Consider the following 26,604-nt stretch of genomic DNA (forward strand, 5'->3'; position numbering starts at 1 on the left):
ACACACTGCCTGGCCGTCTCTCATAACCAGCCCCACCGCCAGCCCTGAAGACAAAGACTCCATATGATGGATACTCTCTCATTTGCGTGTTTTGCTCATTTGCTCAGAAGTGTATTCATCTCCTACACCAGAGCCGACCAGACCCGATTCCCCAGTGTCCTCTCTCTTCTTAACGTTTTCTAGCTCCACATGGTTATAATTTGACATTTCCCCATTTTCAAAGGTTCTGGAGCCAAGTGTTGTTAATTAGAGAGGGGACTAGTTTTGTTGCGGCCCTTTGTGCTGCCAAGTGGGAGACATCATCACTGACTGCCCTCCCTCCGTCTCTCTCCTCATCTGCTTTTGTCCAGATAAAAGAGCCCCAGCCACTTTGGAAATGAAACATCCTTGCACTATTAATGGGATTGAGCAGCTGTTTTCTGTTTATACATTTTGAGACGTGACAGAAAGGCTGCAGCAAAACAATACGAGAAGTGTTGGTGCACAGTCCTTCTTTCCAATGAAGAGGGAGCGTGAATGGGGGAGATGATATTTATGGAAGTGATTTTATAACGCGCTCACTCGCAGCCAGGGAGCGCCCCGCCACGCAGACGCACGTCTCATACACATGGCAGGTTAGAGGTTCTCTCTCCGACCAGTTGCTGTGTTTGTGTGTGCCAGGACAGGCAGCCCGTTTTCATACAGAACGTTGTAAATAACACTGATGCCCAGAGAATGGGGAGGTTGAGGTGTTTATAAATAGGACGTGTCAGACGGAGCTCCGACAGATTCAGGTTTCCAGCGGCAGCGGGCTGCTCTCACACCGCCGACTAGGAACACTGCTTTTTAATTTGGGCTTCCCGCGGCCTAACCGACTGACGCCTCTCGGCGAGGGCCTGGATTTCAACAAGGCCACAAAAGCCCCAACCATGGGCGCTTCCACACCGGCCGGGTGTACAGAGTGTACCATCAGCAAGAAGTCATGTCCTGGCCAGCCTCTCCAAGCCTCATTTGTCAAAGCCTGTGGCGAGCCAGCCAGGGAGGGAGGGAGGGAGGGCGACGCGCTGGGCGGCTTGGGCCATGGAGGCAGAAGAAGAAAGGAGGGAGAAGAGGGTGGCTGGGTGAGGGAGAGAGGAAGCTCCCAGATAAACAGAGTGCAGCGCCTTAACTCCTAATCACCCTTCACTTCCGTTTCCAGACTCTATAATTAGAAGGGCCCTTCTTTTCCATGTATTCCCAGTTGACGCAAAGGGTTCTTGTGGCTTGGCACCTCATTTGGGGCGTGGGTTTAGTTTATGGTAAGACCCAAGGCCCTGCGCTTCCAGCTTTGGTTTGGTCTTTAGTTCTGATACAGCATGAATAGCTTAACCACCGTCTAATGCCTTGCCTGCTCTGGTTTTCTGTTTTTTCTTTCCTTCCAATATCCCCCACTTTGACCCCTTCTCTTCGACTCCCATCACTTTTACTGTGTCCCTTCTTCTCCTCACCTCTGTACCTTGCCCTTTTACATGGCTGCTGTTGGATAAAGGTGGAAACTGGCTCCATCCTGAATGGCACCCTATTCACTGGGCCCTAGTCAAAGTTGGGCACTTTATATGAAATAGGATGCCATTTGGGAAGCAATCTGTGAGGTCTAAAAGCAGTGTGTGTGAGCGCATCTAGCCTACATTCCTTTTTCTGCTTCATCCCTCTTGCATCTGTCACTGGATTATTTTAATCTCGTCCCCTTCCATCCTCCTCTTTTACCACCCAATAAAGACTGCCTACTAATTACAAACTTATTTCAACCTCCGCAGAAAATGTCCAGCGAAGGAAAATCACGAATTATTCTCCTGTTAAATTATGGCTGTGAGGATTCGGATTTGGAGGCTTATAAGTAAAAAAAAATCTGCACAATTTCTCGGATCACACAGTTTATGCTAAAGGAATAACATTTTGAGTTATTGCACTTGAATGTTTTTGGTAGAAATATGAAGGCTCTGTCCTGCGCTGCCTGGGCTCTGGTTTTGTTCTGGTTTGGTTTGTTGAGTGTGTTGTTTACAGTAAAGACCTATGCTTTCTGCAGTTTGACAAACTTCAAATAAAACGTCTAGAAATGAATGGACCCGTCATCGGAGGTTACACATGAACTGGGCTGTGGTCGTGTGTTAGGACACACACTCCTCCCAGTCCCTAGAAAGAAGACATAGTTATAAGGCTATGGTTGTGACTGGAGAACAAATTATAATGTGGGGTATAAGCAAGCGTTTTACAACAGTGACCAACGATATCTGGTCTGTTTTTTTAATAGGGTGGTTTGTTTGTTTGTACCGGCATGGTGGCACGTATATGTCCCATTTTGAAGGAGTTGTCGGGTTCTACATGGTTCAAACGTTTTATTAACAACTAAATACATCTGCCCAGTTTGACTGAAAGGTTTCTATTCTATTGCTTTGTATGCGTACTAATAAATATCAACGACTGACATTTGTGATTTCTACAGTACATTTAATCTCTGTATTGGCCAGTACAGTACTGGTCTGGATAATATTCTGAAATATTTCATACTGGGTTTGGAGTTGATTTTTATGACTCTTGGAAATTAAACGGTTATGCGCAATATACTAAATCCTCCTAAAACAACTCTTGGATATGAAGAATAGTGCTCTACCAATGGTTATGTATTACAGTGTGTGTGTGTTAATGTCCATGTTGTCTCTGTCTCCAGGTATGCTGCTGGTGACTGCAGACACCCTGGGCCATGACTTCCATGTGTTCCATGTCCTCACACACCCCTGGGCCTCTAACCAGTCTGCTGTCCACCACCTCTACACACTGCACCGCGGAGAGACTGAGGCCAAGGTAACACACACACACCTACTGTGTCTACACACCTAATATTCATCATGCACTCACTGACATCTCTGAAATCGTTTGATATAGGCCTACTTATCCCCTGTAAATAATACATGTTTTAGTCATTTAACATTGAGATGGTTTCTGAACAGGGCCACCCCTAGCTGTTTACTGAGTGTGCTCTGGCAATAGCATCTAAACCAAGCCTTTGATCCTCTGTACTGTATGTCTGCCTGTCTTGTGTCTAAACACTGTCAAATAGACAACACTGGGCTTCATCAGACTGTACAGCTGAAAGGAAGAGTCGTTTTTATGGCTCTGATCAGACACAGATCTGTAGCATGGCCTCACTGGTTCCAGTAGTACATAGGGGAAACGGTGTGCATGTGACCGACCAGCTAGACTTGGTCTTATGTAGCAAAATGTGGTGTTTTTTAGATTGGATAAAAGTAGAGACTCAGAGTTTGCTAAACTTGTTACCCCACTTTTGAGAAAATGGCCCTTGAATATTTTTGGTACACTTAGTGGAGAGCTCTTCTTTGTCTCCACCCATTCAGCATCATTCACACCCTCTTAAGCCTTAGCCCCACCCATCTCTTTAAGGATTCACATACATGACATCAGCAGCCTGGTGGTCCAAAATAGCATAACTGGTGTGTTTTAACACCAATAAAACCCATCTGTTGAAAACTGAATTTAGTATATGTCAATCTAGCAAACCAGGCAACTGAAAGCAGCTTTCTAAACAATGTTTTGGTTCGGTTCTAGCTTGTTGGCTAGCTAGATACCATTAAGTTAGCTAGCTAGCCAGTTCAAATAATGACCATATCATATTACTTTAGCAAATCTTTATTCATTATTACAGGAAAATAAACTCAAAACAACACAATTATTTAAAAGTTAATGGCACACTAATTACAGAATTACAGAAAATAGCTTACGGTTGTAAGTGTGCACAGGATACAGAAGGTATAAACAGGACAGTGAAATGGTTACTTGCACAGTGGGGTCTTTCGTTAAGACATAGCTAGCTAGCTAAACAATGAACCAAAATCCCAACTCATAACGTTACTACCCTGCATGAATCTGCAGGTAGCTAACCAACTAGGTTCAATGTTACCTAGCTAGCTAACGTTAGGCTATAACTTGCAATGCAAATGGCTCTGAGATACGAATAATATTATTACACAGATCATACACGTTAGCTAGCTAGCTAACAGTCCACTTTCAAGACTTTCTGACTAAATTAGAAATGTATTAGATCTGTAAATGTAGCTAGCTAGACTCTCTTTCCCCTATACATGGATGAACACTTCTCCCTCTCTGTCATGGATGGCATGGTTGCCCTTAGTTTGAAGATGTAAAACAGCTTTCTGTGTGTTCTCTTTTCGACTCCCTCTACATATTTGCAATCAAATGCCAGAATTTTGTCAATTTCTTTATCTATCATACTCTGCTTCCACCGGACATTCCACTGATTTCAAAATCTTCCTCCAGAATGTGGAGAGCAACACAGTTCTTCATGATATCTTTCAAAAAAGCTGCCTTAGAAAGGATTACCTACACATACTGAGCAGCCCTTTGTTATAGGCAGAAGCATGCTACATGGCAAACCAATCCGAAGTCATCTCTCGGCATGTCCAGCCCATCCATTATCACAGCCAATCATGGCTAGCGGGAAGGTTCCTGTCTTTTTCCCTTGCTAAACCAACTAGGCTAGTAATTTTAACAATTTACGCCTACTTTCCTGAAACGAGTCACGTGTGTGACCACTAAAGCTCAAACGTAATTTCCTCATGACATTGTTAGAAAGGATAAAACACTATTAGGCTGGATGATGTGAGTTGAGTGTTTTGTGTGTGTGCGTGCGTGTGAGTGGATAAGAACCCGAACAGGGCGGTGTGTGACCCAGGGAGCTCTGTAAATGATGTGAAGGATGATTTAGAAACAAGCAAGGCCTCATTGCCTCTCACTTGACTGCAGCACCAGATTCCTCACAGCTGTGGAATCACAGCCTTCCAGCCAATCAATTCATCCCCGTCCAAAGCAAACACATTTTCAAAAGCTGAGACAATTTGTAAGACAAATAGGGCATGGCGAGTTTCAAACAACATTCACTATGCCTCATTCAATAAAGGCGGCTGCATTTTTTTCTTCTTGTCCCTAGCTAACAGTGCTTTCTCTTTCTGTCTCTCTCTCGCTCTCTCTCTCGTTCTCTCTCTCGTTCTCTCTCGCTCGCTCTCTGTCTCTCTCTGTGTCTCTCTCTCTCTCGGTCTCTGTGTCTCTCTCTCTCTCTCTCTCTGGTGAAAATCTAATGTTGTGAGATCTTAGGAGGGATGAGCCCCTTTTGACATGGCACTTTCCTCCCCTCTTCCCGACTAATCGCATTGTGAGGTTGTGCAGAGCCTCATTTGAGGAATGGCCACCATTTTAAGCTCTCCCTCTGAAGTTGTGGCACGCTGCTGCTGCCACTATGTCAGCTGAGGCCTCGCTTATGGCGCACACACACTCCGTCACTCACACGCATGCACGCGCACACATGAACAGCCTCAGTGGCGTGTAAGGAGATTTATTGGACCCAAGCCAAGGGTTGCAGCATCCTGTATTCTCCCTCTACAGCATGCAGGCCTGTTATATAGAATCAGAGTTCACAGAAGCAGCACTTCAGGCAATCTGAGTTGTAGGATTAGTCCCCCACACTAGTTACCCTAGTGTGTTCTCTCCAATCGGGCCATCATTCCAGTATCACAGGTGCTCAGTGGAGTTTGGAGGTTAAACTATTTAATATGTAGGTCTATTGGTGTGTAGGATACTTGTATTTCTGTTGGTATTTTTGCCCCATTTAGTCTGTTTCTATGGATATTTCTTCTCTTATTAATGTACTCTCATATGTTTAGCTTAGCAGCCGTTCCGGGGCCAGAAGTGTGTTTAGTTGGTAACTTGTGATGTTCTATTTGCTTTAGCAGACCTAATATTTATCTGTGGAGAGCTTGGACCCTAGCTGCCTGTCCAGCTAGTGTCATGTTTGAACCAGAGCACTAAGCTTTGCTTCGACCTTGCGCGCGAACACACACACACACACACACACACACACACACACACACACCCACGCAAACTCCTCCACAGACACACACACACACACAGATTTGGCGTCTAGATGATTGTAATGGGCTGGTTAATGTGTGACTTATAACGGCAGGTCCTGCTGCCTGGCTGTGTGTTACTAGCTTTGATCCTACTGTTGTAAACACTGTAGAGATTGCAGCAGAGAGAGAGAGCAGGCTGTTGGGCACAGAGGTTATCTCCTACACAGCAAACAAGGCCGTAAGTGATAATGGTGCTGTAGCCAGGTGGGTGGACACAGCTCTTATCTGGCCTGGCTGACTGACTGGGCTGGGCTCGCTCCGACTCACCAAACACACTCCCAACTCTGACCCAGAGTCAGCCCAGGTAAACAGGCATGTCTCTGATAGCAACAGGAGCGTTTCTCAGTAATAGGGCCCTAGGAGGTTTGAAACCAGTTTAAAGTGGAGTACAATCAGTGACCAGGCAGGTCAGGGTGTTTTGTCTGGTCACTTTTCTTCTTGCTCTGGGTGGCTGTTTTGTTTTTAGCTTTCCATTGTTTTCTGCACCTTTTCCCCTCTTTTGGGGTTTGTTCCTTCTATCTTTTCTCTCTCTACTTTCTCTCTCTCAATTCAATTCAATTTCAATTTAAGGGCTTTATTGGGATGGGAAACATATATATATATATATATTTTATATATATATTTATATATATATTTAACTAGGCAAGTCAGTTAAGAACAAATTCTTATTTTCAATGACAGCCTAGGAACAGTGGGTTTAACTGCCTTGTTCAGGGGCAGAACGACTGATTTTTACCTCGTTGGATCGGGTATTTAATCTTGAAACCTTTCGGTTACTTGTCCAACGCTCTAACAACTAGGCTACCTGCCGCCAACATATGACAAAGCAAGTGAACTAGATAATAAACAAATGTGAAATAAACAATATGAATTAACAGTAAACATTACACTCACAAAAGTTCCAAAAGAATAAAGACATTTCAAATGTCATATGTGCAAATAGTTCAAGTATTTGCACATAATCTTTCTCTCAGGATTCCTGTCATTCCATTGTAGTTCCTGCTAAGTGACAGTAGCTCTAATCTGACTTATCAGTGTTACTGATAGAGACGAGACACTTTGAACGCTTCTGTCTGTGTGTGACATCATCTCTACTGTGTCTCCTCTCTACCACAACATGTCTGCTCATCTCACCCATACACACACTTCTGTTCTGAGAGACTTCACCCTACTTCTGCTGTTGTTGGAGAGTTTGTGTCCTACAAAATATGAGGAGAGGACAATATTATCCAGGTCAAGAATGTAACCCCTCCCCATCTAGGCAGAGCTCAGGTGAAACTACCCCTCCATCCTTAGCTTTTTATAGGAACTGGTATGTGCAAGATGCTTCATTAACTGTCATTGCTGAGGACAATTACCCAGCCAACCTGTGCCATGGCCACAGATGAAACACACAGGTAGACAGCGCTCACAGTGGAAGATATACACCTTATCTTTTTCTGATGATGGATACTGTCTGTCCCTCTCTCCCTCTGTCTTCCTCTTTCCAGCTTTCTATCTCTCTCTGTCTCTCTCTCTGTTGCTCTGTCTCTGTCTCTCTGTCTCGGTCTCGTCTCTGTAGCATGTCTGATATAGCATCTACACAACGATCTGTTGGAGTGTGTCCTCTGTGAGCTGGCTGGGTGTGTAGCTCTAGAGGCCACAGACTGAGAGACCTTCATTGTTTTCTGCAGACAGACAGACTGTTGGGCTGTCTTTACTAAAGACTTAAAAATACATTACCATCAAACCCTCAACAACCCTCCAGAGACCTCCTTTCAACTGGTCATCTTATATTTTCTGTTCAGTGGTCAGTTCAACATCTATTTGAGAACGTTAAGGTTTTGTATGGGAAATGCTATTTTTTGCTCTATGGTCAACAGCCTTACTACTTATACATTGTGTTACTGTCACTGTATGACTAGCTGATCAGCATTCTCTATCTAAAACGCCCTCTCTCTCTCTCCACCACTCCTTCTCTCCTACCTTCCCTCTCTCTCTCCACCACTCCTCTCTCCCCCTTCCCTCTCTCTCTCCACCTTCCCCCTCTCTCTCTCCACCTTCCCCCTCTCTCTCCACCTTCCCATCTCTCTCTCCACCTTCCCCATCTCTCTCTCCACCTTCCCCATCTCTCTCTCCACCTTCCCCCTCTCTCTCTCCACCTTCCCCCTCTCTCTCTCCACCTTCCCCCTCTCTCTCTCCACCTTCCCCCTCTCTCTCTCCACCTTCCCCCTCTCTCTCTCCACCTTCCCTCTCTCTCTCCACCTTTCCTCTCTCTCTCCACCTTCCCTCTCTCTCTCTCCACTTTCCCTCTCTCTCTCTCCACTTTCCCTCTCTCTCTCTCCACTTTCCCTCTCTCTCTCCACCTTCCCTCTCTCTCTCTCCACCTTCCCTCTCTCTCTCTCCACCTTCCCTCTCTCTCTCTCCACCTTCCCTCTCTCTCTCTCCACCTTCCCTCTCTCTCTCTCCACCTTCCCTCTCTCTCCACCACTCCTTCCCTCTCTCTCTCTCCACCTTCCCTCTCTCTCCACCACTCCTTCTCCCTCTCTCTCCACCACTCCTTCTCCCTCTCTCTCCGCCTTCCCCCTCTCTCTCTCCGCCTTCCCCCTCTCTCTCTCCACCACTCCTTCTACCTCTCTCTCCGCCTTCCCCCTCTCTCTCTCCGCCTTCCCCCTCTCTCTCTCCACCTTCCCACTCTCTCTCCACCACTCCTTCTCTCTCCAACTTCCCTCTCTCTCTCTCCACCTTCCCTCTCTCTCTCCACCACTCCTTCTCTCTCTCTCTCCACCTTCCCCTTCTCTCTCTCTCTCCACCTTCCCTCTCTCTCTCTCCACCTTCCCTCTCTCTCTCTCTCCACCTTCCCTCGCTCCCACCCGCCTCTCCTTCCCCAGGTCCAGGACATCTGTTTCAGCCAGGACAGTCGCTGGGTGGTGATCAGCACACTGCGTGGCACCTCCCACGTCTTTCCCATCAACCCCTACGGTGGCGCGCCCTGCACCCGCACACACATGTCCCCCCGCGTGGTCAACCGCATGTCTCGCTTCCAGAAGAGTGCAGGGCTTGAGGAGATAGAGAATGAACTGAACATCAAGCAGGCTGGAGGAGGGAGATGCAGCCCCATCCCCGGGCTCTCCAGCAGCCCCTCGGGGTCCCCACTACACGGTAAGGATAGAGGACACACTCGCTCGTACACAGATGCACACGCACCAAGCAGAGAGCAACATCTCCCTCATGCTCTTACTATTGCACAGTACATAAAACCCCACAATACGCAACGTGTTGTGACATGGCTATAGCTGATATGGTGGGTGTGGCAGCACACAGCTCTTCAGACAGCGGCGGCTCCGGTTCCAGTAAGTGACAACAACTGCTGACTGGCTGTCACCTGAGTAGACCTTGTTCTGCTGGGGACTATGACCTGTCTGTTACAGCCTTGGTCCTGTTGGTCAAACACCCCTAGAGCCGCCTGGCCTGGCTGGCACACACACACACACACACACACTATCACTACCGCGTGGGCACACACACACTATCACTACCGCGTGGGCACACACACCCACTCATACGCAAACACACACCTGTCGACATATACTCATCAGCAAGTTCACAGAGAAAAATCACAGTTCAGGGTCGATGCTGTTTGCAGAACTTCTCAGTTTGCCCTCCCTCCCTGCCTCTCACTGTCAGGGCTTCAGTCATCCATCTCTCCCCTCTCTCTCTGTCTCTCCAGCCGTGGTGCCCTGAATTCCCCTCTCCCTTCCTAGCCTGTTGTCAGCCCCAGAACCTCACCCTTTGGTCCTTTAGTCCTCTCCCACTACTGTTTGTGTGGCTTCTCTCCCCCAGCCTCTGTAATAATGACCACTGGCAGATCACTTAAAACAATGTTAGAAGGACGTTCAAGCCAGAGTGACGTCAAGCCCAGGGAATGTACTGCCGCCGCAGCTTGTCTCGTGCAGGATCTAGTGAGATAAAGTGGAGAGAAGGAGATGGAAGGAGAAAGAAGAGGGACAGAGGAAGTAAGAGGGAGTTTAACTCTTGTAGCAGCAGTGAAGGAGGGAGAGAGAAGCAAGAGACTCACACATCACTCCTGTCAACAATTAGGTATCAGTCTCTTCACTGATACCTGTGTGTGTGTGCGCTGCCCCCCAAGGGGTGGCAGATGGCTATATAAATGTTACAGCGTGAAGAAAGACAAAAATACTACTGTTTGAGCAATCGCTTTTCAGGACTTTGATATTTATAGCGTATCTGTTCATTTTTATTGACCTCGGAGGCTGTGATGAAGTCAGCCAGGAATCCGGGGGTTTTCTCTGCATGGTGTGTGTGTGGGGGGAGATCATGACGTCTGCTCTGTCAATATTGTGTTCAACACTTTTATAAGCCATGAAATGTGTGTTCTCCCTACTTCCACTCACTCCACAACCAGCACTGCAGCTGTAATGAATGACTGTATCAAAGTGAATATTTCTCTGGTCATAGGAGTAACGAAATTAATTGGTGCATGAGTTTCACATGAGTTGCAGTGATATAATGTATTGGGCCTATAGCCTACTGCACAAACCTAAATGCTACATTACTGTTTTTAATTGTTTAATGTTGCGTAGGCTTACGTTTTTTAAGTCATCAATGTTTAAGTCAAAATCTGAGTGGTAGATCTTGGCTTGCATTTTGACTATAAGTGACCTTGACTGTAACTGTTTTCCCATCAGTCTGAAGTTTGTGTTGCATGAGTTTCAGAATGATTTGGCAGCATCCTGTTGTGTTGCTTTGCAACGCCGATCTTGTCATTTTAGTCTGTTTCCGAGTGTTGAGGCTAGATGATTTATCCTGTTTGCGCGGACCCCAAAAAACTTTGCTTGTGTGCTGTCTGTTTTGTGAACAGGTTGTTTCTTGGTCTCGAATCTGGGCGTCAGAAACATGGGTAATGAATCAGTCAGACTAGCCACAACAGCTGCCCTCTGATTGTCCTCTGTGACAACACATTGATTTTGGGGAAGGAACTAGGAAAAGTACACATCCTTCAGAGCTGCCAGGCCACTTTAAAAATAGAAGGCTACAATTGGGCTTTTTTCTCTCTCTCTCTCCGTTTTAAATATGGAATCCTGCTATTTATTCTCAAGTCCTGTTTTAACCCTTGACCTTTGACCTTTGCCAGTGGATCCTCAGAGGAATGGATGACCTGATGTCTCTAATGATTAAATTTAACTGAGACAGTGTATTCAATTAAGAGCCCTGTGGCATGTAAAACATCTTCCCAGCGTGAAATAGTTCCCAATCATTCTGATTTGTGTTCTGATTGTGAGGTCATGCTGTAATATTTCTCCCAGCTTGATTCATTGCACGTGCATCACTTTATGTGGATGGCTGAGTTCATGGGAACGTTTTCAAGCTGTGAGAAATATTACAACATGACGCCACAATCAGAACGATTAGAAACTATTTCATGCTGGGAAAGTTTTTACATGACACCCTGCGTGGGCATGAATTTTAAGCCCGAGCCCTACTCATGCCCGCAACGTTCAGGCCCAATTTGCTTCTTCTGAATTTAAGGCCTGGCCCTGCCCGAAACCCAAAACTCAAGGAACATAATTATTTTCTGTAAATTTGACGAGGTTGAAGTATTTCTGACACCATGTTATGATCCTAGTCAGATATGACTGTACTGCTCAGCAGAGCACGAGCAAATGGCTGAGCTTCAAAATGTTACTGATCAATTTTGTGATACCTGAGCCCTGCCCGTGCCTTAGTTATTGATGAAAAGCAGGCCCAACCCGGCCCTAACCCCATGTATAATGTTTGTCTCGGGTCAGGGAGCAGAGCTCTAATTCAGTGGACCCATTGTTTTATTTATTTTATTTTTATTTAACCTTTATTTAACTAGGCAAGACAGTTAAGAACAAATTCTTATTTTATTGTCCCTAATGTCCCTAATTTTATTGTCCCTAATAATGTCCATGTAACAATGTGAAGGACTGTTTGACAATCGTTTTAGACTTCTATTCGCACATCAGTCATATAGCTTAGCTGTAGACATAGTTTCTAAAGTAGCTCACACAACCTGAACCTGCAAGAGTGCTCTGTTGCTCAAATGCTTAGACATCAACGATACTGTACATATTTGATTTTTGGAGTAGTTTGTTTTAAACTGGCGTGTAGGGTTTTAGTAGACTAGTTGTCTGTGGTCATTGAGTCTGGCTGATTTGGGGTCAGTGTCTGACTGTCGACAAGAGTGGCCTCGCTCTGCTGTGCTTCTGTCAATGTCAGACACATTTCAGTCCAAACACTCCTGTGGTTGAAGGAGAAGTTCTGCTGTGCTTCTGTCAATGTCAGACACATTTCAGTCCAAACACTCCTGTGGTTGAAGGAGAAGTTCTGCTGTACTGAATCCACTACTATTCCGTTCAACAGGAGCAAAATGCAAAAAGAAAATAGATAATAGAGGTTAGTGAAGTGTGTGTCCACTCCCATGGTTCATTGAGTGTGTGTGTGTCCCCTCACGTCCGTGTGTGTGTGTCCCCTCACGTCCGTGTGTGTGTGTCCCCTCACGTCCGTGTGTGTGTGTCCCCTCACGTCCGTGTGTGTGTGTCCACTCACATCTGTGTGTGTGTGTGTGTTTGTGCATGCGCCCATGTGTTTGCAGCTTGGGTCAAACAGTCCAAGTCATGAAACATCAACACTTGACTGTTCGTCTGTTAATGGGGATGCTGATTTCTCCTGGTGGCCTGTATAGATGGCTTGGTGGTTCATTGTGGATCCACAGTCAACTAGTCATGTGGTTTCTGTCCCACATTCAGAGGCCGCAGCGCAGGGCAAAACAAAGTTCAAGGGGAAACTGTTAATTCACTGTTGAAAAGGGTTACTTCCTCTGTGCTATTACAAGCCAACACAGAGCTTGTTTGGATTTTCAGGGTTCTTTAATCCTTCACAACACCCTTTTCTGTCAGTCATCGTCCTCCGGCCAAAACACAGTCAGCGTGTAACGGACGCCGCTCGTACGATGATGGCATTTGCTGTGTGTCCCAAATGGCACCATTTTCCCTTTATAGTGCATTACTTTTGACCAGATCCCTAGCCCTATGGGCCCTGGTCAGAAGTAGTCCACTATAAAGGGAAACGGGTGCCGTTTTGGATACAGGCATTACCTCGGAGGGGTTGGTAACTAACTAACGTCACGCTAGCGAGGCGTGACACGTTTACGACTTGACCCTCTGACCCAGGGCTTGTCCGAGAGTTTCTAAAATTAGAGATTTTTAAACGCTCACTTTGAAGTGCAGGACACACTGATTTTCTTCACCGTTCGTAAAACATGAAGTTTGATGCTGTGTGCTCCCCAGTGGCCTATATGACCTCTAATACACACTCACACACACAGGAAGGCAGGCACACATACTGGAAATGAATATCAGTCACCTCAGCATAGTGACATTTTAAACGTTGTAAAGTGATAGATGAAGGAAGATGTGGTTTGCACCATAAGTGTGGGAGGTCATACAGTTGCTTCTACTATCTGCACATTCCACCATCTGAATAATCCCTACAAGATGGTGCCGATAGAGATGGCAGCTTTGCTTCTAGTCCTTAGGAAACTGTGCAGTATATATATTTCTTTAATGTATTATTTCTTACATTGTTAGCCCAGAAAACCTTGTGTTATTTCATACAACCGGGAATAACTATTGGATATCAGAGAGATTTATCAGCACAAACAGCACTACAACTTATCAGCACAAACAGCACTACAACCAGGAATACGACTTACCCAAAGCGGATCCTTTGTCTGCATTTGAACTGATTCCAGAGGCCGACCCAAAACAACGCTGCCGGAGGAGAGGGTGCCCGGAGCGGACTTCTAGTGAGGCTTCGGATGCGCTCACACCAACCAACGCTTCCGAGTATGTTACTAGCTAATGTCCAGTCCCTAGTTAACAAAGTAGATGAAATCAGGTCAAGAGTTGCTTTCCAAAGAGATATCCAGGATTGTAACATAGCCATGTTTCCGTGAAACAGAGTAACTGGGTACATTTTACATTTACATTTAAGTCATTTAGCAGACGCTCTTATCCAGAGCGACTTACAAATTGGTGCATTGACCTTATGATATCCAGTGGAACAACCACTTTACAATAGTGCATCTAACTCTTTTAAGGGGGGGGGGGTTAGAAGGATTACTTTATCCTATCCTAGGTATTCCTTAAAGAGGTGGGGTTTCAGGTGTCTCCGGAAGGTGGTGATTGACTCCGTTGACCTGGCGTCGTGAGGGAGTTTGTTCCACCATTGGGGTGCCAGAGCAGCGAACAGTTTTGACTGGGCTGAGCGGGAACTGTACTTCCTCAGAGGTAGGGAGGCGAGCAGGCCAGAGGTGGATGAACGCAGTGCCCTTGTTTGGGTGTAGGGCCTGATCAGAGCCTGAAGGTACGGAGGTGCCGTTCCCCTCACAGCTCCGTAGGCAAGCACCATGGTCTTGTAGCGGATGCGAGCTTCAACTGGAAGCCAGTGGAGAGAGCGGAGGAGCGGGGTGACGTGAGAGAACTTGGGAAGGTTGAACACCAGACGGGCTGCGGCGTTCTGGATGAGTTGTAGGGGTTTAATGGCACAGGCAGGGAGCCCAGCCAACAGCGAGTTGCAGTAATCCAGACGGGAGATGACAAGTGCCTGGATTAGGACCTGCGCCGCTTCCTGTGTGAGGCAGGGTCGTACTCTGTGAATGTTGTAGAGCATGAACCTACAGGAACGGGTCACCGCCTTGATGTTAGTTGAGAACGACAGGGTGTTGTCCAGGATCACGCCAAGGTTCTTAGCACTCTGGGAGGAGGGCACAATGGAGTTGTCAACCGTGATGGCGAGATCATGGAACGGGCAGTCCTTTCCCGGGAGGAAGAGCAGCTCCGTCTTGCCGAGGTTCAGCTTGAGGTGGTGATCCGTCATCCACACTGATATGTCTGCCAGACATGCAGAGATGCGATTCGCCACCTGGTTATCAGAAGGGGGAAAGGAGAAGATTAATTGTGTGTCGTCTGCATAGCAATGATAGGAGAGACCATGTGAGGATATGACAGAGCCAAGTGACTTGGTGTATAGCGAGAATAGGAGAGGGCCTAGAACAGAGCCCTGGGGGACACCAGTGGTGAGAGCACGTGGTGCGGAGACAGATTCTCGCCACGCCACCTGGTAGGAGCGACCTGTCAGGTAGGACGCAATCCAAGCGTGGGCCGCGCCAGAGATGCCCAACTCGGAGAGGGTGGAGAGGAGGATCTGATGGTTCACAGTATCAAAGGCAGCCGATAGGTCTAGAAGGATGAGAGCAGAGTAGAGAGAGTTAGCTTTAGCAGTGCGGAGCGCCTCCGTGACACAGAGAAGAGCAGTCTCAGTTGAATGACTAGTCTTGAAACCTGACTGATTTGGATCAAGAAGGTCATTCTGAGAGAGATAGCAGGAGAGCTGGCCAAGGACTGCACGTTCAAGAGTTGTCAGAGTCCATACAGCCAACAGGATTTTCAGTGCATTGCGCCGACAGGAATAAACTTCTCTCCGTTAAGAAGGGCAGGGGGGTGTATGTTACATGATTAACGACTCATGGTGTAATTGTAACAACATACAGGAACTCAAGTCCTCTTGTTCACCTGACCTAGAATTCCTCACAATCAAATGCCGACCGTATTATCTCACGAGAACTATCCTCGGTTATCGTCACAGCTGTGTATATCCGCCCGCAAGCAGATACCAAGACGGCCAACAAGGAACTTCACTGGACTTTATGCAAGCTGGAACCATATATCCTGAGGCTGCATTTATTGTAGCTGGGGATTTTAAGAAAGCTAATTTGCGAACATGGATACCTAAATTCTAGAAGTTTATCGATTGCTGTACACGAGCGATTAATCATGGCAAGGCGACTGGAAATATGGCCGAATACAAACAGTGTAGTTATTCCCTCTGTAAGACAATCAAACAAGCAAAGTATCAGTATAGAGACAAAGTGCAGTCACAATTCAGCGGCTCAAACATGAGACGTATGTGGCAGGGTCTACAGACAATTACGGATTAGAAAAAGAAAACCAGACCCGTCTCGGACATCGACGTCTTGCTTCCAAACAAATTAAATAACTTCTTTGCACGCTTTGAGGACAATACAGTGCCACCGACACGGCCCGCTACCAAAAACTGTGGGCTCTCCTTCTCTGTGGCTGACGTGAGAAACATTCAAACATGTTAATCCTCGCAAGGCTGCCGGCCTAGACGGCATCCCTAGCCGCGTCCTCGGAGCGTGCGCAGACCATCTGGCTGGTGTGTTTATGGACATATTCAACCAATCCCTATTCGGGTCTGCTGTCCCCACATGCTTTAAGATGGCCACCATTGTTCCTGTTCCCAAGAAAGCTAAGGTAACTGAACTAAATGACTCGCCTCATAGCCACCACTTCTGTCATCATGAAGTGCTTTGAGAGACTAGTCAAGGATCATATAACCTCCACCCTACCTGTCACCCTAGACCCTCTTCAATTTGCTTTCCTCCCCAATAGGTCCACAGACGACGCTATCGCAATCACACTGCACACTGCCCTATCCCATCTGGACAAGAGGAATACTTATGTAAGAATGCTGTTCATTGACTACAGCTCAGCGTTCAACACCATAGTACCCTCCAAACTCATCATTAAGCTTGAGACCCTGGGTCTCGACCCCGCCCTGTGCAACTGGGTCCTGGACTTCCTGACGGGCTGTCCCCACGTGGAGAAGGTAGGAAACAACATCTCTACTCCGCTGAGCCTCAACACTGGGGCCCCACAAGGGTGCGTTCTCAGCATTCTCCTGCTCAATGCCAGCAGAACAAAAGAGATGATCGTGGACTTCAGGAAACGGCAAAGGGAGCATCCACATCGACTGGACAGCAGTGGGGTAGGTGGAAAGTTTTAAGTTCCTCGGTGTACATATCACAGACAAACTGAAATGGTCCACACACACAGACAGTGTGGTGAACAAGGTGTAACAGCGCCACTTCAACCTCAGGAGGCTGAAAAAATGTGGCTTGTCACTGAAAACCCTCACTAACTTTTACAGGTGAACAATTGAGAGCATCCTGTCGGGCTGTATCACTGCCTGGTACGGCAACTGCACTGCCCACAACCGCAAGGCTCTCCAGAGGGTGGTGTGATCTTCACAACGCATCACCGGGGGCAAACTACCTGCCCTCCAGGACATCTACACCACCCGATGTCACAGGAAGGCACAAAAGATCAAGGACAGCAACCACCCAAGCCACTGCCTGTTCACTCTGCTTTCATCCAGAAGGCGAGGTCAGTACAGGTGCATCAAAGCTGGGACAGAGATTGAAAAACAGCTTTTATCTCAAAGCCATCAGATTGTTAAACTAGCACAGAGTGGTGGCTGCCTACCTACAGACTTGATATCATTGGCCACTTTAATAATGCCACTTTAAGAATGTTTACATATCTCGCATTCCTCATCTCATACGTGTATACGGTATCCTTCACTATCTGTTATTTACTATCTATTGCGTCTTAGCCGCTCTGTCACTGCTCACCCATATTTTTTATACCTATATATTCTTATCCCATCCCTTTACTAGATTGTGTGTATTAGGTTTTGTTGTGGAATTGTTCAATATTACCTGTTAGATACTGCTGCACTGTCGGATCTAGAAGCATAAGCATTTCGCTGCACTCAAAATAACATCTGCTAACCATGTGTATGTGACCAATAAAATTTGATTTGATTCTCTCTTGTTCCTATTGAAAGATTAGTCTGTCCATTACTGGAAGCAAAGGCAGTGTAGTCTTCACTGACATTTTCAAACTCTCCCTCACCCAATCTGTAATACATACATGTTTCAAGCAGACCACCATAGTGCCTGTAACCCTGAATGCCAAGGTAACCTGCCTACATGAGTATTGCCTCGAAGCACTCGCATCTGTAGCCATGAAATGCATTGAAATGCTGGTCACATCAACACCATCATCCCAGACACCCTGGAGCCACACCAATTCGCATACCGCACCAACAGATCCACAGATTACGCAATTTCCATTGCACTACACACTGCTCTTTCCCACTTGGATAAAATGAACACCTACGTGAGAATGCTGTTCATTGACTCCAGCTCAGCGTTCAACACCATAGTGCCCTCAAAGCTCATCCCTAAGCTAAGGTCCCTGGGGCTGAACACCAACTTTATCCTGGAGTCCCTGACTGGCCGCCCCAAGGTGGTAAGTGTAGGCAGCAACACATCCAACAAGATACAAATCTGTCCTTCTGCCCCTGAACATGGCAGTTAACCCACTGTTCCTAGGCCGTCATTGAAAATAAGAATTTGTTCTTAAGTGACTTGCCTAGTTAAATAAAGGTAAAATAAAAATAATTCCGCCACGCTGACCCTAAACACAGGTACCCCTCAGGGATGCGTTCTTCTTCCCCTGCTGTACGTCCTGTTCACCCACAACTGCGTGGCCGCCCACGACTCCAACGCCATCATTAGGTTTGCAGATGACACAACGGTGGTAGGCCGGGTCACCGAAGACGTTGAGACAACCTGTGGAGAGGAGGTCAGAGACCTGGCCGTGTGGTGCCAGGACAACAACCTCTTCCTCAACGTCAGTAAAACAAAGGAGCTGATCGGGGACTACAGAAAACAGAGGGCTAAACACTCCCCATTCACATCGACAGGGCTGTAGTGGAGCAGGTTGAGAGCGTCAAGTTCCTTGGTGTCCACATCACTAAGGGCATGGGCCCTCAGATCCTCAAAGTTCTACAGCTGCACCATCGAGAGCATCTTGACTGGCTGCATCACGGCTTGGTTTGGCAACTGCTTGGCATCCAACCGCAAGACACTACAGAGGCTCCAGCCACCCAAGCCACAGACTGTTATCTCTGCTACCGCACGGCAAGCATTACCAAGTCTGAAATGAACAGGACCCTGAACAGCTTCTACCCCCAAGCCATAATACTTCTAAACAAGACCGCTAGCCATCACTAGCCGGCTACCACCCGGCTACTCAACCCTTCACCTTAGAGGCTGCTGCCCTATATACAAAGATATAGAATCACTGGCCACTTTAATAATGTAACACTAGTCACTTTAATAACGTTTACATACTGCTTTACTCATCTCATATGTATATACTGTATTCTATTCTACAGTATTTAGTCAATGCCACTCCAACATTGTTCGTCCTAATATTTATATTTCTTAATTCCATTATTTTCCTTTTAGATTTGTGTATTGTTAGGTATTACTGCACTGGTGGAGCTAGGAACACAAGCATTTCTCTACACCTGCAATAACATCTGCTAAATATGTGTATGTGACCAATAACATTTTGATTTGAAATAGCTAATCAATTGGCTACCCGGACTATATGTATTGACTCTTGCACTGACTATGCGAGCACACACTGGACACGCACACACTGGACACGCACACACTGGACACGCACACACTGGACACGCGCACACACACTGGACACGCGCACACACACTGGACACGCGCACACACACTGGACACGCGCACACACACTGGACACGCGCACACACACTGGACACGCGCACACACACTGGACACGCACACACACTGGACACGCACACACACTGGACACGCACACACACACGTAACATGCACACACATAGATACTGAAGCCACACACACAGACTGCTGATACTGTCTATCTATCCTGTTGTCAATCTATCCTGTTGTAGTCACTTTACCCCTACCAATATGTACAGTACATAGTGACATCAATTACCTTCTATCCCCTGCACATCGACTCGGTACTGGTTCTCCCTGTATATAGCCATGTTATTTTCTACTCCCTATATACATTATAGCCATGTTTTTTAAATGTATTTATTCACTGTATTTATTCCTTTTCACTTTTTATATTTTTTATCTTATCTTTAACTCTGCATTGTTGGAAAAGGACCCATAAGTAAGCATTTCCCTGTTAGTTTGACACATGTTGTCTACGACACGTGACAAATAAAATGTGATTAGATATCTTACCGATTCATAATCATAACTGAAAAGTCTTCCTTTTTAACTTATTGTATCATGTAATGTAAAAAAAAATATAGAAAAACTTCAGACTTGCAGTGTATCTGCATGGTGTCTCTGTCTCTCAGCGTGTAGTACCGGTGCTATCCTCTTTGTGGCGCTGTGTTCTCAGAGTTCCTCTTGGCAGAGAGCTGGCCTGGCTCTAAAATGCCAGTCAGGCCTTATTCCACTCCACTGAGAAAGCGATGAAAAGACGTGTAAAGCTTGACTGGCTCATAGTTTTGCCTTGATAGGAATCTAGCCCAACAGAAAGGCCTGGGACGGCTCTGTAATTCCTCCTTCCTTCCTTTTTATGAATGGTCACTTCCTTTCCACTGAAAAACATTCCCCTCGTGAGTTCCACTTTAAAGACACAGTATGTAGGGTAGTTTAGTAATTGTGTTTTGGGTTTCATTTTCATTTTATATTTTTACCGGTGTGAATTTGTCTTGATTTATTGTAGTGTTGTTTTAAAGAGAAGAATCAGTAATGAATATATTATTTTGCTTTAGTCAGATTTTGTTTGATGTTATACACTGTGTGGAACTGAAGAGACCCTAAAGGAGGATTTATGTTTTGTTGCTATCAATGTACATGTTGCCCCTAGACCCCTAATGTATCTGAATACATTCACAGTAGGTGGTGTTTTATGATTCTGCTGTCTCACTGAGACCGAAAGGGATGTTAATGAAATTAAAATAGGGAGCTTTGAAAATATGTGTAATATGTTTTTGTTTCTCAAGTTAACACCCTTGTGTTTATTGGCTTAAGAAATGTCACATTTGGAGAGTAACCATTTCCTCTGAAAATGACAAATCCAAAAAGACCACATCATTTACATTTACCTACACCTGAGGATGTGCAAGTTCAAATCCTCAATGTAAATAAATGGTAACAGTTTAGAAAATATAAATGAATAAAGTGTGAAGTATAAGCTTGTAGCATTACATAGGTAGTAGTATCAAGATAAGTGTGTGTGGCAGCCAGGCCAGCGCTTTACTGTAGTTGTGTGTTTTTCCTCCTCGCGGTTCGAGGCCCAGCCGGCTACCTACCTCGGCTTGAGTCAATAACGGAGATCTCAGAGTAAAACCACACAGCAATTGAACAAGCCGTTTACTCAAAAAATGTGTGCTCTGTATTTTCTAGTTGGCTGCGAACCAAAAATACACAAGGTGAAGGAATTTGTAACTGTTGCAGCGGTTGGTTGTGGGTATTCATAAAAAATCAAAAAAACTAGTTAAGAACAAATTCTTATTTACAATGACGACCTACCCTGGCCAAACCCGGACGACGCTGGGCCAATCGCCCTATGGGACTTCCAATAACGGCCGGTTGTGATACAGCCCGGGATTGAACCCGCGTCTGTAGTGACTCCTCTAGCACTGCGGTGCCTTAGACCGCTGCGCCAGATTGATCTATAGCTTAATCTCCAACCACTAAAACCCTTATCCTTGGGATTTTGCTGATAATGTTGTAATAAAGTAAATTGACTGTTTCATACTTCTACATGGGTTGAGAGAAATACTGTGGCTTCAACCCGTAGTGCCACACACATAGGCCACTATGTGTTTCTCAATAGAACAGCTTTTACTTTTACAAATTGTAACCTTGTCTCGTTACTCTGGGTTACTTCATAGAAAAAGACAGGCCTCCATTATAGTTACTCATCCCCTGTGTGTTTCTCACTCTCCCTGTGTGTTTCTCACTCTCCCTGTGTGTTTCTCACTCCCCCTGTGTGTTTCTCACTCTCCCTGTGTGTTTCTCAATCCCCCTGTGTGTTTCTCACTCTCCCTGTGTGTTTCTCACTCTCCCTGTTGTAGCCTGAGTGAGTTGCATTAGCTAAGTGTTTGTTGAACCTCGATGTTGTGGTACTGTAGCCTACTGTCTTTAACTCACTCAATCAGACAAGCTTTTGTGTGTTTTCCTCCTCTGGTAAACCCATCTGATGTCTCTGTATAGGGCAGTGTAGGTTCAGGGATCGGCTGAGACATGCCGCATTCTGTTTTTTCTTTTCCCCATGGTGAGGAAATTAAAAGGTGACACTTCTCATGACCTGAGTCACTGGCCTGTCAGAGAGCCAACAGAGAGCCAACAGAGAGCCAACAGAGAGCCAACAGAGAGCCAACAGAGAGCCAACAGAGAGCCAACAGAGAGCCAACAGAGAGCCAACAGAGAGCCAACAGAGAGCCAACAGAGAGCCAACAGAGAGCCAACAGAGAGCCAACAGAGAGCCAACAGAGAGCCAACAGAGAGCCAACAGAGAGCCAACAGAGAGCCAAGCAGCCTTGCTACGGTACCGCCACTTCCACATGAACACAGGCCACTAAGGCCACAACAATTTTATCACCCTTATGTATTTCGAGCTTGAATGAAAAGTACTTTACAAATGAAGTTCTGTCATTATATGGGGTGTCTTTGTGTTATGAGAAGGATATAGCTGGTTGTGTTACCTATGTTGCCTATGTTGTCAAAATAAAACCCAAGAGATTTGTTGACTATTGGCGTATTTATTTTATTTTATTGTGCGTATGCAATTACATTTTATTTTAAGAGGGAATATAACTGATTTTGTGTTTGGAAGAAGATGGACAATTTTAAAATGTGCTCAACTGCATTGTCTGTTAGGGATTTTGAAAGGAACATTCTCTTGATTTAGATACTGCTGAATTGTGCCAGCTAAATCTAGATGAAAGTGTTCTTGAGGTTGCTACCAGTTATTTAAATGTAACCACCATTGTTATTGGATGATAATGATAAAGTTACCATGCTCCATTTCAATCGAGGATATTTTAAAGACCGGAATGAGTTATCGAATACATTTAAAAGTAGTTACAAAAATAGCAGTCTTTACTTTGGGCTGTGTTTGGAAGCTGAACAGAGAACTGTGGGCCTCTAAAGATGTTGATTAATTAGCTAGCTGTAAAACATGTGGTTGAACCGTGGTAACTTTGATTAAAGGAGGCATGTTCTTGCCAGCCGTGTGTAAGACATTGTGGGCTGATTAGGAAGGGAATAGTTCGTTTTTTTTACATTAGAAATGTAAAGTCACCTGAACAACCAGGACATTTACTCCCAAATATCACCATATGAAGATTGTTGACGGTATATACTGCCTATTGTGGCTCTCATGCTCTCTCTCTCGCTCTGTCTGTCCCTCTTTCTCTACCACTGTCTCTCTCTGTGTGTGCCTGGTCCAGACTGTTTCCTCCCCTGCTGGCTAAGGGGTCATGTGGGAGTGTCTGCCAGGCTCACCGGCCCTGTTCCGTTCCTTTCCGGGGAGAGTTCTTCACTCCATCTGAGGGGCGTCCTGGGGGGTGTATCACCGCTCTGTTTACAATCACACACACACTGACACGCACACACCATTAAGTGCTAGCTTTTTCAGTTCCCCTGTCAGCAGTGCTGCAGGATGCCGTTGGTAGTTAAGTGAGTTCTGAGCTGTATGTACTGTACCAGTCAAAAGTTTGGACACCTACTCATTCCAGGGTTTTTCTTTATTTTTACTATTTTCTACATTGCAGAGTAATAGTGAAGACATCAAAACTATGAAATAACAAATATGGAATTATGTAGTAGCCAAAAAATGTGTTAAACAAATCAGAATATATTTTATTTTTGAGAATCTTCGAAATAGCCACCATTTTCCTTGACAGCTTTGCACACTCCTGGCATTCTCTCAACCACCTTCATGAGATAGTCAACTGGAATGCATATCAATTAACAGATTAACAAATTATTTTGTGGAATTTCTTTCCTTAATGCATTTGAGCCAATTAGTTGTGTTGTGACAAGGTAGGGGGGTATACAGAAGATAGCCCTATTTGGTAAAAGACCAAGTCCCTATTATGGCAAGAACAGCTCAAATAAGCAAAGAGAAACGACAGTCCATCATTACTTTAAGACATGAAGGTCAGTCAATACGGAAAATTTCAAGAACACTGACATTTTCTTCAAGTGCAGTCGCAAAAACCATCAAGCGCTATGAAGAAACTGGCTCTCATGAGGACCACCAAAAGAAAGGAAGATCCAGAGTTACTTCTGCTGCAGAGGATAAGTTCATTAGAGTTAACTGCACCTCAGATTGCAGCCCAAATAAATGCTTCACAGAGTTCAAGTAACAGACACATCTCAACATAAACTGTTCAGAGGAGACGGCATGAATCAGGCCTTCATGGTCAAATTGCTGCAAAGAAACCACTACTAAAGGACACCAATAAGAAGAGACTTACTTGGGCCAAGAAACACGAGCAATGGACTTTACACCGGTGGAAATCTGATGTGTCCAAATTTTGCTTCCAACCGCCGTGTCTTTGTGAGACGCCGAGTACGTGAACGGATGATCTCCGCATGTGTGGTTCCCACCGTGAAGCATGGAGGAGGTGTGATGGTATGCTTTGCTGGTAACACTGTCTGGGATTTATTTAGAAGTCAAGGCAAACTTAACCAGCATGGCTACCACAGCATTCTGCAGCGTTACCCCATCCCATCTGGTTTGCGCTTAGTGGGACTATCATTTGTTTTTCAACAGGACAATGACACAAACACACCTCCAGGCTGTGTAAGGGCAATTTGACTAAGAAAGAGCGTGATGACCTGGCCTCAACAATCCCCGACCTCAACCCAATTGAGATGGTTTGGACCGCAGAGTGAAGGAAAAGCAGCCAACAAGTGCTCAGCATATGTGGGAACTCCTTCAAGACTGTTGGAAAAGCATTCCAGGTGAAGCTGGTTGAGAGAATGCCAAGAGTGTGCAATGCTGTCATCATTTGATTTGTTTAACACTTTTTTGGTTACTACAGTACATGATTCCATGTGTGTTAATTCATAGTTTTGTTGTCTTAACAATTTTCCACAATGTAGAATAAAAAATAAAGAAAAAAACCTTGAAATGGTAGGTGTGTCCAAACTTTGACTGGTAATGTATGTTTGAGAGGTTCCTGGCTGGTTACCTCTGAACTACATGGACATAATCCCGTTACTGCCTGCCTGGTCCCGTTGATCACAGACACATAGCTGTGGAGGGCCCAGGCCCATTGATCAGCCCTGCAGATAGACATTCACATCCAGACCCTCTACCATGGCTCTCTTGTTCTCCCCATCTCAACCTCCACCACAATCTCTGGTATTGCTTTTTCTCTCCCTCCACCACTCTCTTGTATTGCTTTCTCTCGTTCTCTGGTGGTGGCAGCATCAAGCTGTGGAGATCTTTTTCAGTGGCAGGGAGTGGGAGACTAGTCAGGATTGATGAATGGAGCAAAGTACAGAGATCCTTGATGAAAACCTGCTCCAGAGCGCTCAGGACCTCAGACTGGGGCGAAGGTTCACCTTCCAACAGAACAATGACCTTATGGGCACAGCCAAGACAACACATGAGTGGCTTCGGGACAAGTCTCTGAATGTCCTTGAGTGGCCCAGCCAGAGCCCGGACTTGAACCCGATCGAACATCTCTGCAGAGACCTGAAAATGGCTGTGCAGCGACGCTCCCCAGACAACTTGCCAGAGCTTGAGAGGATCTGCAGAGAAGAATGGGAGAAATTCCCCAAATAAAGGTGTGCCAAGCTTGTAGCGTCATACCCAAGAAGAGGCTGGGGGCTGTAATCGCTGCCAAAGGTGCTTCAACAAACTACTGAGTAAAGGGTCTGAATACTTGTGTGATATTTGTTTTTTTATTTGTTATACATTTTCAAAAATGTCTATAACCCTGTTTTTGCTTTGTCATTATGCAGTATTGTGTGTAGATTAATGAGGGAAAAAATGTATGTAATCCATTTTAGGATAAGGCTCAAACATAACAAAATGTGGAAAAAGTGAAGGGGTCTGAATACTTTACGAATGCACTGTATATTTTTTATTAACGGTCCCATGAGTGTCCCAAATTACGTCTCCCAAAACAAACTTCCATCATGGATGGTTTGTGGAAAGGCCATTTTCACACCGGTTGGCTTGAGCTCCCCTCGCCTATATAGCAGCCTTAACATAGCAGGCAGGTAGAGACTGTAAAAGCGAGGAAACCGAGGAGGATGGTGACGGGAGAAGCCTTGGCCCTGCTCCGGTGCTCCGTCTTTACCTGCGACTCACTCTGATGGCTTTTCCACAAATGTATTTTTATGATACTTTGGGAAAACAGTAAATCTTGTGAAGTTTATTTTCTTTGCAGCATCTGTGTTTTATAAGGGTTCTTCTAATTTGTTTTCACTTTGTCATCTGGGATCCCCTTTTTGTCTTTCTACTCCTCCTTTCTTTCTCTCTCTCTTTCTTCTGTCCTTCCTTCCTTCCCTGGGAGTTAGTATTTTAATAATGATAGTTTGGGGAATTGCCATCGCAGGGCTGGTTTGACGTGACAACAAAACTTCAGCTCTGCAGAGTAGCTATTGTTCCTCTCTCCTCATCCCCCCCCTTTCTCTCCTTCACTTTAATCCCTACCTCCTGTGCCCCCACCCCTCCCTCACTCCCTCCCAACTTCCCTCTTTATTATAACATGCCTGGGAAACTTGGACAAGCAAGGAAGGCATGAATGGATAAAACGGTATACACTAGGTGTACAAAACATTAGGAACACCTTCCAAATATTTAGTTGCACCCCCTTTTGCCCTCTGAACAGCCTAAATTTTCCGGGGCAC

The 26,604-nt window shown here is 45.6% G+C and overlaps 1 protein-coding gene across 5 annotated transcripts in view; it reads left to right on the forward strand.

Annotated features, from left to right (window-relative positions):
• LOC139548865 (BCAS3 microtubule associated cell migration factor-like) overlaps positions 1-26,604 on the forward strand; it is a 325,394-nt gene that overhangs the window by 59,714 nt on the left and 239,076 nt on the right. For all 5 annotated transcript variants that reach the window (XM_071358768.1, XM_071358769.1, XM_071358765.1 and 2 more), the window contains exons 14-15: positions 2,687-2,820; positions 8,831-9,101. In XM_071358768.1, coding sequence (XP_071214869.1) covers positions 2,687-2,820; positions 8,831-9,101 — 405 coding nt within the window. The remainder of the gene's footprint in view (positions 1-2,686; positions 2,821-8,830; positions 9,102-26,604) is intronic.

The sequence above is a fragment of the Salvelinus alpinus genome, chromosome 22 (genome assembly GCF_045679555.1).
Source record: "Salvelinus alpinus chromosome 22, SLU_Salpinus.1, whole genome shotgun sequence".
Taxonomy (NCBI): domain Eukaryota; kingdom Metazoa; phylum Chordata; class Actinopteri; order Salmoniformes; family Salmonidae; genus Salvelinus; species Salvelinus alpinus.